Genomic DNA, 12470 nt, shown 5'->3' on the forward strand with positions numbered 1-12470 from the left:
TTTGTCTAGAGCATGGGTGAATCTCCAAGCAGAGAAAGATGTTTGCCATGGTTCTAACTTTTCTTTTTACCTCAACTTCCCTGGAAAGGTACTTTTAAAATTATGACATAGCATAGTCTTTCCTAAGTCCATTAAAAACTAGAGTGATTTGCCAATGGGTTTCTCTATCAGTCACCAAAGAACTACTGTGGCTTGGAATTCCTCAGAAGCAGGACATTAGCACCTTTCCCTTAATGAAGACACAAGAAATAGAGTTTTACAAGAACAGTTGAATCTAAAGTTTATCATTTCAAATCACTCCTCCAAAAAATCTTTTGTAAAAAGTCATTTACACTGTATCGGTTACCTTTCTGCTACTATAGTAGAACATCATGACAAATTCAATTAATGAAAGAAAAGTCTGTTTTTTTTTTTTTTACATGTCCAGAGGGATATGAGTCCATCATGCTATGGGGGGCAGGGTAGTGACAAATGGCACGTGTGCTGCCTGGAGCTGAGAGATCATATATTCAAATTCATGAGAGAGATGGGGGGAGGGACAGGGAGAGGGAGGGAGGGAGAAGGGGGAGAGAGAGAGAGAGAGAGAGAGAGAGAGAGAGAGAGAGAGAGAGAGAAATGGAAGTAGGAGAGACAGTTTACTCTCCAATCCCATTCTTAGTGATGCCCCTGCCCCCAAATGCCACCAACAGGGACCAAATGTTCAAATGCCTGTGACCATGAGGGACATTCTTTCAGTTCACCACACATGCGCATACTGCTAGATACAGGCATAGGTCTTTAACCATTTACCTTACTTCTTTAAAAGAAAAAGCCTTCATTTCTTTGCCTCAATTTCCTGCATACAAACATGCCTCTGAATCCTTTTTTATAGTACGGTGAGAAAGGTTTTCTAGTAAATCATTTTTCTGTTTCTGTTTGTGCATGTGACACAAGACCAGCTTTTTTGTTATGTGGTGAACACCTTGGCCTTGGGGCCTTGGGGGAGTCCACAGGATTCGTATCATTTCTCTGATTGTTCCCATCATTGGCGACTATACTTAATGTCCATCTGTAACTGAATGTTATTCCCCTTGTTTCTGGGAAGTGTTATTGGTGGTGGAGAGGTTGCCTTTCAAACTGTATCTAAGCATATAAAAGGAAATAATAATTTTGTGAGATGATCCATTTAAAATGTATAGATTTTAACTGCCACTTATACATGTAGTCTATGAGGGGTTCTGTGTACCTGTTGGGCCACTAAATTCCTTATTCATTTTTTAGCATGACCATAAATAATAATGGTCTTCAAAACCATTCTTTTTCCCTTTAGTGAGCTATTTAATATTTTTTAAAATTTGACTCCAGAAAACAGGTATCATAAAATTTAATTGCAAATAAGTTTGGGTTTTTGAAATATACTCAAGAATACATTTAATAACAATTTAATTTTGAAACAATGGCTGCCTAATCTAAGCACCGATTTCTATTCTACTAAAGTCAGTGTGGCCAGTGGGTTCGAATGTAGCTCTTTTGTTACTCTAGCCTGTTCGTGTTCACAATCTGTAACAAAATCCTAGACTGTAAAGAGTAACAGAGAGCTCATGTAAGCAGTGCTGTTGAATGGAGACACTCCATCTGCCAACTCACTGTGTAACTGCTTATGAGGAGTCACAATATCTTATCAAAGGGACAAGGGACAGAGACATCTTTTACAATGGATGTATGTACTGCCTTGCTCCCTCTCTAGCATGTTTCTCCCAGCACATGTGACCACAAGCTTGCCGTACTTCACCCTCTTCCCTTGAAGTCATTTTCTTTTTCTTGGTTTGGGACTGTCTTCAACTTTACACCAAAATTGTAAGTGCTTTCATCCATCTCCCTCCGATATCCTTTCTGTAACACCCTATTAATTTTTTTTATAACAAACGACCTGGACTATGGATTGTTTACTTATGGCACACGAGTCTCCATCAAACCAGAGTTAGTTCTGCTTTAACTTTTCCGGAACAAGGAATTTTTGAAGATCACAGGCCCACAGGTTCTTGAAATGGTGTTGGATTTGGGTGTGATGCCTTTTCAGGACTGAATTAAGCTCTGCATTTTGATGTAGCACCCAGTCCATTGAGTGACATCACCCCCTTTTCCCCATCACTTTGACATAGATTACACTGGTGACTTTAACTGTGATCACTTTGAAAATCCTGCCATTTGACAGGTTTCTTTAACAAAAGTTACCCTTTGCTCTTTTATAATTAAGTGGAAGGTCTGACCCTGTGAGCCTGCGGAAGTATTCATTGATACATTGTTTCATTGTGCTTGTTGTTACATTGTTTCACTATATTCATTGACACATTGTTTCATGTTTGCACTGGCACAGTTTTTCTGTATTTATTAAGTTGTTTCACTGTCCTCATTGTTACATAGTTTCATCGTATAGGTTTCTCATTTCTATTGCCTTCTGTTTGCTCCTGTGAATTTGCTCCAACATGAGAGAGACCATGGTTTTATATTTATTTATTTTTATTCTTTTCAAAATTTTAGTAGTGAGATATGTAGCTCCAATTAGAATTGATTTCTTTGATTAGTCTAGCAACATGTAGCAGTTACCTGAGTTCCCTCTTGATCATAGACCTTGTATAGGTTCTCCTGACTAAATCTTACAGCATTAGCAGTTAAAGCTATTCACATCCATCTCCCACCTCTGCTTATGATTAATAATTTAATTGATAGAGAGGTATTGACTGTTTTGCCCCATGGGTAAGTTAGGATCACAAACTCATTTCACACACATTTGTTAATTTGTGCCAATTAAAGAACAGATTAAAAATTAAATAAATGAGTATTTTAATGCTTTCATAATGCAATTCTTTTCCAAATAAATGCCCTTGTTTAAGTACAAGTTCTTTCTTATTAAAATTCATCTGTACTATTCCCCACAATGTACTTTTTAGCATTCTAAATCCAATCATGGCCTTTGAAAAGATGCATATAGGTGGCTGATTTGTCACGGAAGCAATTGAATTTTTGAATAAGGATATCTGAAAAGATGGTGTTTTGTGATGGAAGGAAGATCAAAACCGTAAAAACGAATGACAGGAAGAGCTGAAGAGAGTTTGCAGAAGCTAAAAGATGCTGTACAAGTGCCTCTTCCTCTCTCTTGGTGCTTTATTGCTCTTCTTAAATAAACAGTAACACCAGTACAGTGCTTCTATGATGTATATTATATACACACACACACACACACATACACACACACACACACACACACACACACACACACACATATATATATATATGATGTATCTATACTATGATGTACAACTGGTCCTATAGCCAAAGGGACAAGTCTATGAAACTGTGAGTCAAAATAAGCACTTTCTCATTAGAAATCGATTATCTCAGACTCATTGGCATATCTGTGGACTTTATACAATGTTAATTGTTTATTCCACTCCTAGTTCAATGAGTATAACTGTAGCCTTCATTCTTGGTTTGATCATTTGTACAACACCAAATGCCCACAAATCTTTGGACTGAGCCAGTCACTCACTGTCGAATCAGAAATCAATGGCATCATGGGATTAGGAGCTAATGATGAATTACTGCCTGTAGTTACAGCAGCAGGCACATCTGAAGAGTATGCACCCAACACTGTCTCAAATGTCACTGTTCACAGGCTTCTGTCATCTCACTGGCTAAGGTCAAGGTCTCATCAGGGCCATCTGCTCTCCATTCTCAGAATGTGATGTGAACTGACGGGCCACGTGGAGGTGTTGACACACTGTGTGATGCTGCCTCTTCCTTTGTGTCCACCCTCCCTCCTCTCTCATCCATCTCGTTCATTCTTCCTCTCTCTTTTCTCCCTGTCTCTCTCTTCTGCTGCTCCCCTCTCCTTCCCCTCCCCCTCTCCTTCCTCTCCCCCTCCTTCCTCTCCTTCTTCTTCCTCTCCTTCTTCTTCCTCTCCTTTTCTCCTTCCTCTTCCCCCTCCTTCCTCTCCCCCTCCTTCCTCTCCTTCTTCTTCCTCTCCTTTTCTCCTTCCTCTTCCCCCTCCTTCCTCTCCCTCTTTCCTTCCTCTCCCCCTCTCCTTCCTCTTCCCTTCTCCTTCTTTCCCCCCTCCTTCCTCTCCCCCTCTCCTCCCTCCCCCTCTTCTTCCTCTTCCTCTCTCCTTCTTCTTCCTCTCCCTCTCTCCTTCCTCTCCTCCTTTTCTCACTTTCTTCTTCTCACCCCCATTACATCTTCTTTTCCCGCCTATTCCTTCTTTCTTCCCTCATATCTCCCTCTCATCTTCTGTTCTCTTTATTTCCACCTCTCCTTTTGTTCTTTGTCTTTTTCCCTTTTTTTATGCTTTTCTTCATTTTCTTCCCTCCTATTTCATAATTTCTTTTCTTCCTTCCCTCTCCTCTTCCCCTGCCTCTCTCCATTCTTCTTTCCTTCCTTTCCCCCTATCCTTTCTCCCCGCTTCTTCTCCCTCCCTCCCTATTATCTAAATAAAGCCTGTGATCTTGAATCTCTGGGTTTGTTTCTCAGACTCTTCTGTCATCAATATTCTTCCTCTCTCCTTCCAAGACAGTGACTCTGATGTGTGCCTTTAATGCATATAGATATACATTACTCAATATACACTTAATATTTATCATTTTAATGTATATCACCATGAGTCGACAGGTGAGGGGTTGCTAAAGAGATGTCTCAGGAGTTCAGAGCACTTGTTGCTCTTCTGATTCTCAAAACCCACCCACATGGTGGTTCATACCCAACCTGTCTCTATCCCCAGTCCTAGGGGATTAAACACCCTCTTCCAGCCTCTTCTAGCACTGAGTATATGCATACAGTGCATAAACACACACACACACACACACACACACACACACACAGGCAGAACACCTATACACATAAAATAAAAATGGAGGCTAAAACATACAGCATTTGTTTGCCACTGCCCATGTTGTACATGCAAGTGGTCATGTCTGTCCTTGTGTGGTGCTCGAATAGATTTTTTTTTCAACAGCCATGGTTGGTTGCAGCTATATAGAGTTAGGTGGGTTTCCATGGTGTAACAAGAGTTTGAAGAACCTGGGCTGAAAACCACTAATTGTGACTGGACCCACTTAATGCCATGGGGATGATGGTACTGTTTCCATGGACCCACTGCATTTTCTGAAAGAAGTAATAATGGGCTACAGGGCTTGCTTCAAACCTGGCACCAGTTTAAGTGTACACATGCCAGTATAAATATTCATTGACTCAGCACAGGACCCGCAAACAGTAAACACTCAACAAGTGCATATCGCCTAGGTTGCTGTCTCTCACGCTGACACGGCTGGCCACAGGATGCTTTAAAATATGAAAACCAACATCATGTCTACTTAGCCCCGTGGCTCTCAGCCTTCCTAATGCTGTGACCCTTTAATACAGTCTCCCATGTCGTGGTGACCCCCTCCTAAAATCAGTTCATCACTAATTCACGACTGTAAGTTTGCCGCTTTTATGAATTGTAATGGAATTACCCATTTTCTGATGGTCTTAGGTGAGCTCTGCCGAAAGGTCATTTGAAGCCCCAAAGAGGTCACGACCCACAGGTTTAGAACCGCTGATTTAGCTGATACGGAAGTGTCTGATTCAGTTCAGAACTGAGGCGTTCACCCTTGAACAAATGAATACTTTGGGGCGTCTTGGAGGGGTGATACCTCCAGAAAGGCTAACGCTCTTCTCCTCTCCTCAGGTGTCCTGTTCTCCCTGGTGGTGATGCTGTATGTCATCTGGGTCCAGGCAGTGGCTGATATGGAAAGCTACAGAGCTTTGAGACTGAGAGACTGCCTGGAGTTCACCCCTTCCGTCCTGTACGGCTGGTCGTTTTTCCTGGCCCCCGCTGGAGTATTCTTTTCTCTGCTGGCTGGGCTGCTCTTTCTTATTGTCGGACGGCATATCCAGATACACCACTAACTTTGGCCGCTACAGTTTTCAGGAGAAACTTCGAAGCACCACACTTCCCTTTGTCCGTTTTGTGTTAGCGATGGAATCTGCGTAAAATTAGCGGGTGTACATTTGGAGTCGTTATTTCTTAATGAGCTATTTCACTTGTGATTTCTCCTCATATGGAAATCCTTTGACTTCTCTAGAACCCAAAGCTGTCTGTGCTGGCAAGGAGCCAGTTGTCCGGGAAGCAGGTAGTGGGGCCATCACGCAGTTTGGTGTAAACACGGGGTACGTATGTGACCGCCCACAGCCAGGTTGAATGTCTCCTTGACATTCATTTCTACTTTTTCAAACAGGGAGCGTGGTTAGTGGAAACCAACTGTCTCACAACTGGTTCTGTTTCTTCTCCACCTTCATGCCCAGACACTTACCCACGGACTTCTGTGAGCCAACGATTCGTTATTTAAAAATAGACAGCAGTTGTTCATGTTATCGGAGCTCTGAACTCCACAGTTCAAAGGAGGGCCGCGGCAATAGAGCCGAAGCTGGTTAGTCTCACTTATCACCGGATCATCCGAGATTCTCCGTGGCTGTGTGTGCTCACAGAAGCCTTACACGGCTGGAAAGCTACAAACCTACACAGCAAAGTGCACATCATGAGAAGTTAGAGTGGGGGGTAGGGAGTGACCCCAGACTGCAATACGCTTTAAAAGCCGTAAAAGCCAAGAACCTCGGCTTAGCACATAATTCCATTTGATATTTTAAAATTCCCATTTAAAACTTAAAGTGCTAAGGTGTTCAGTACATTTAAATTTATCAAGAGAACGTGCTTTTATATTGTCCAACCATAACGTTTCCAGATACTTCCATATGAGGATTATAATAGCCTTGCTTTATGAAGACCATGGCATATTAACGTCCGCCATGGTTTACGGGATCTAGTTCTTCTGGTCATTTGATCACATATTATCCCTGGATTTCATTCTCTTTGGAGTACATGCCAGAATTCTCACAGACCCACAATCCCCTCTAACCTCCACCAAGAAAAGGTTTGGTGGGGAAATACACTTCTTTACTATTTACCAGCACAGGCCTTTTGAATATCAAAGAGGTTCATTTACCATGACTGTTGATTGAAATCAAGGCCATATCTCAGAGGCTTCCCTCTCCTGGCACTTGCATTCTGGAAGTTTCCATCAAGGCGGGGTTTGGTGTTCATAAGGCGCCCAGAAACACACAACACTCAGGCTTTGTTGGGGACCCTGGGATGCATTCTCCAGCTGTAGCAAGAAGGAAACAGCACTGAGGCAGGGGAATGACCACCTGGAAGGTGTTCTGGGAAGGCCGGGTGGGTGAGGTCTTATCTGTTGCAGGTATAGTGGTGATGCTACCTCAGCCTTCTCTCAGTCTGCTTTATACACAGAGGGAGACTTGGAAGGGTAGCGGGAACCCGAGCTATCTACTAAACCATGAGAGCAAGGGCGTTTTAGTGACCAGACTTGCCTGAAATAGTAACAGCTGTTGGTAACACCCCAGGGGTCTAGCTCACCTCCCATTTCAAGGACACTGATACATCTTTGTGTTACTTTCACAAAGTCATCTTGCTTCCTTTTGATAACGACTCATTTGCTTCTTGGCTTTCTTTGGCTTGTTTCTGTTACACATACAGCCCCATGATATTAAGCTATTGGCATATCGACATATTTTTCAGACGGTGCTTAGATGTATCTGGCTAGTTTGTGTCATCTGAACATACAATTTTTTTTGGTAGAACTTTGGGATGGAACCCTTTTCAGGACTATATGCCGTTTAAATTTCTCATGCAAGCTGTTTCTAGTAAAAGTTTGAATATTTATAAATTTCAGACAGTTACCCTTATTTTTTTCATTCCCTCACATGGCTACGGTGTGTTTACTATAAGGCAATCGGCCAGAGGGCTGACGGGTGTGACAATTTATTCAGAGCCACAAGTTTGAGGTCTCTCTGAGTTGTCACACTCTGATGCCACACACTGGTGCTAAGTCCTGTTCTCAAGTGTTTACGAAGTGGATGGAGCGTGGGTGACTTGTGTTTGCTGGGCTGATATCTAAACTGTCACTTGAAGACATGTATGAGAGCTTCATGTCTGAGGGGGCTGGTCTCTAGCTGTCTGTGCTGTGTTTATGGCTGTTTGGGGTACACAGGCTCATCTTGGAAGCAGTCAGGGGGAAGATTAAACTTTCTTTGAGCACTGACTTTGTACTCCAACTTGTCCATGTAACAAACAGGATAGGTCTTCAGTAATGCAGTTAAAGGGAGCAAGTAAGAAAGGCGGTGAGGAATGGCCTGCCATTTTGTGTGTTGGACTTTCTCACTGGGTTTGGGTCAGAGAGTGGGAGACAATGCATGAATTAAAGCCACCTGGAGGGACCCCACAGAGCAACTTAATGACAGGGTTTGGCTTAGGCTTGACGGAAGGGGTGTCTGAAATAACAAACTAGGCACTGTGCTCTCTGTGGTCATCTTTACCAGGGCTCTGTAAAATCCTGTGTTGAATCTGAAGCTTAAATTCATTTGTGAGGGAACAGAACAAACAGCACCATTTGGTAATTATCACTAAAGTGTGTGTTTGTGTGTGTGTGTGTGTGTGTGTGTGTGTGTGTGTGTATGTGAGGGGCAGAGACAGAAACAGAGAAAAAGAGGGAGAAACACACAGAGAGGAAGAGAAACAGAGAGAGACTGACACAGACAGACAGACAGAGTGTTGTAATTATACACATGCATAAAAAGGCAAACTCATCAGTGTACTTAGTGTATAGCGCTGAGCAAGCTTCACAGGGTTGTTACCTGTGGAGAACAGTGACATCATCATGTCTAGATGTCACCTGAATAGTGTCACTCAGTGGATGATGATTTATTCTACTTAGCCATAAGACAGTTACCAAGCAAGACTTATGAAGGGACTCAGAATGTTCAAGGGAGCAGAGATGACTGTTCTATAACTGGGCCTGAGGTTGCGGGGGTTGGGGGGTATGGCTTGCTTTGGTGTGTCTCCAGAGGGGATGGGAGGCTCATAAACAGAGATGAATAGAAAAATGAATTTCATTGACTGTCTGGAGGAATTAAATGTATGGCAACTTTTCAGCCATGATCAAATGCAGGGGGAAAATTCCAGAAAGAACTTGGGAAGACATTGTCTTTTATATATTCAAAATCATGGAGGACTGAGGAAGATCTTTTATGCCTTTCATATTCTAACACACTCAGAACCTAAGGAATGGATTCTTTGAACTAGATGACAGGGGGAAGACAGAGAGGAAATATCTAGTCAAGGCTAGGTATAGACAATACCCACAGCTTCTCGGGGCAGAGGCACGTGCATGTCTGTGTTCACAACCTGATGATTTCACACAGTGAGTTCAAATCTAGCCTGGGCATCATAGAAATATCTCATTTTAAATAAAGAAAGGAAGGGGTGCTGGGGAATATATCTTAGTGGTAACGGTGTTGCCCTACTATGTTCCAAAGTCCTGCTCAGTCCCTACACACTGGGGAATGGAGTTCAGTTATTAAACTGGCCGACATAACCCGGAGCTCTGTTTTTTTCTTCAGCATTAAGTTCAGCATGGGGCATGTACAGGTGCTGAATAATAGACGTGGTGGTTTATATACACTCGGTCTGTGGGAAGTGGCACTATTAGGAGGCGTGGCCTTGTTTGAGGAAGTGGAGGTGGCCTTTGAGATCCTTGGTGTAAGCTCTGCACAAGGCAGAACCAAAGGCAGAACAGACCCTTCTCCAGGCTCCCAGCAGAAGACAGTCTCCTCCTGGCTTCTTTCAGATCAAGGTGTAGAACTCTTAGCATCTCCAGCACCATGTTTGCCCGCACGATATCTTGTTTTCCCAACATGATGATAATGGACTGAACCTCTGAAACTGCAAGCCAGCCCCAGTTAAATGTTTGCCTTTATAAGAATTGCCTTGGTCATGGTGTCTCTTCAGAGCAATAAAGCCCTAAACAAGGGAAAACTCTGAAATCAGAGCAGAACACGTTGGCCAACCCATTGCAAATTTTCCACTTTCCATTGTCTTCTTCTAAGGGCAGTTATTAAACCAGCTGGGTTGTGTGAACTCCATTTTTGGTCACCTGGATTTTGGATGGCATTTTACAGAAAGCTTTGGAAGACTGAGTTTTGGAAAACATTATATCTGTGCATAGACACATATGGTGATTCTAATAAGCTGATCATTTCCATCTACTTATATAAATTAAATACTTTGGTCTACATATAGAAAATTTGAGTCATACAGTTTGGCTGTAGTTGTATATCTATTTTTTGTAATACTTTTATTGAGTATTTGTGAATTATATAACATAAACCCCCCCTCCCATACACACACACACACTTCCTAGTCTTTCAGGTCCACCCACATTTGGACCGCATCAATGTGACTTCAGGCTGCCGAGTCAACATGGCTTCAGGTGGCTGCCGCCATCTTTTTTTCTCATGGGATGTACTTATAAAGCGTCTTTGTGGGTAGCAGGTTATAATGGCTGTGCATCTTCCTGGATGAATGGGAGTATGACTGCTCTCCTGATTCGCACATGTAGCAACACAGTCCTAATTGGCTCTAGAGAGCAGGCAGGTGGAAGTATATCAGCCCGCAGATCCCAGCGTCACACTGTTCATGGGGGACGGGACGTGGGTAGCTGTCTAGAATAAAGTAAGAGCAAACACAGCAATGATCTGAATGCTTGCCTGCATCTGTGAATCCAGAGTTATTGTGATTTAACTCAGCGAGTACGTAACACAAATGTCTCCCTTTAATAACAGCTCACTCCTTTTTTCCTTTGGTCCTCACTCCACCCCTTCCTCCTGTTGCCCTTCCCTCCTGTCGCCCCTCCCTCCTTTCCACCCCTCACTCTGCCCCTTCCTCCCTTCCTTTGTTTCTTCCTTTCTCTATCCTCTCTCATCTCCATTTCTCCTTCTCTTTGACTTTTATTTGCATTAATTTTAAACTGCTGAAGCAGTCCCTCAGTGCCTAGGATGTCCAGGAAGTAAACATCCCAGACACGCAGGTCACACTGCTCAGCTTACCATTCCCCTGCACGCTTGCCAATAAAAGAAACGCTGAGACAGTGTCTTATTTTCCAAAAGGACCAGAGGAGTTTATCTCAAGAAAAAAAAATATTTGCAAGTGTCTTATAGAGGGGATAAGTATAAAGTTGGGTTATTTTGTGTTTATTTATGTATACCATGAAGCCTATCCAAATATGTGTGTATGTGTGTATACATACATTATATCTGTGTGTGTGTGTGTGTGTGTGTGTGTGTGTGTGTTTGGATAAACCAAAGTATATAGGTTTTTGCTTATATTTCCACACTGTAGTCTATCACCTGAGGAAGTCAGGACAGGAAGTCTAATAGTGCAGGAACCTGGAGGCAGGAATCGAGGCAGAGGCCATGCAGGGATGCTGCTTACTGGCTTGTTCAATCTGCTTTCTTACAAACCCCAGGACCACCAGCCTAGGAATGGCTCTACTCACAGTGCTCTAGGCCTGCCTCTACTGATAATTAATTAAGAAAATATTCTGCAAACTTACTTTTAGCTCAGTTTTATGGAGGCATTTTCTCAGTTGAGGTTTTCCCACTACAGCTTCTGTCTAGTGGATACCAAGCTTGACAGCACAATGGCCACACCCCTGTATGTGGCTGAACACCAAGGTATATATGTTGTATGTGTAGTTATATAAATATTTTGACTATTAGAATATATTCAAACATTAGAGATATTTGCTAAGATATATATATATAATATGTACATATAGATGTGTATATGAATTCAAATATGTTACATTTGTATTTATATAGATATGTCATATACAGAACTAAATTTGCATATAAGAAATATTTGCATAAACATATATATATACACAAATATATACATGTATGCATGCATACCAACATATATGCTGTATGTGTATTTATATAAATATTTTATGTACTGAAATGAATTTATGTGTAAAAATACTTATGTGATATCTATATGCATATCTACATATATGTGTGTGTGTGTCCAAATACCTGTATCTCTTACAGAGCTCTCAAGTTTCACTGAAATGGAAAGCCTCTTATGCTTCTGCTTGTCTTTCATGGTGGTAAGAGGCAGTTTGGGTGAGTCCTAGCACTTTTCTTCTCCTGGAATTCAGGTGTATGTGGTGTTTCCTGTGTCATTTGTGTATAGTGTTTCTCTATAAAATCCCAGTGCAAATGACCACATTTTAAAACATCTCCTCGGTACCATCTAGCAACTGATGCCTAATGAATATCGATTTAATACTTATAACTCTCTGGACAAAAGGATTGCTTCCAGAGCAGAAGATCTGGCTCATTTGTTTTCTTCCAGTCTGCCCACAGACAACCAGGCTGGGCACCGTGGGACCTGCTTATTTGGATGCCTTCATGGCACCCGAGGGGAGGCATTAAACCTTGACTTGAAGACATGACTTTTGCATCCATAACTTAACTCTGTAATCCAGCTAGACTTGGAGGGGAATGTGAAAAATATGGAACCCAAAAGTACTTCAGTGAGATCA

General features: G+C 42.2%; 1 protein-coding gene across 1 annotated transcript in view; it reads left to right on the forward strand.

The window, feature by feature from the left end:
* Positions 1 to 10160, forward strand: part of TMEM182 (transmembrane protein 182) — a 51538-nt gene extending 41378 nt beyond the window's left edge. The window contains exon 5 of the mRNA XM_080917021.1: positions 5702 to 10160. Coding sequence (XP_080773147.1) covers positions 5702 to 5922 — 221 coding nt within the window. The 3' untranslated portion in view covers positions 5923 to 10160. The remainder of the gene's footprint in view (positions 1 to 5701) is intronic.
* The last annotated feature ends 2310 nt before the right edge of the window (positions 10161 to 12470 follow it).

Source organism: Micromys minutus (genome assembly GCF_963924665.1).
Source record: "Micromys minutus genome assembly, chromosome: 5".
Taxonomy (NCBI): Eukaryota; Metazoa; Chordata; class Mammalia; order Rodentia; family Muridae; genus Micromys; species Micromys minutus.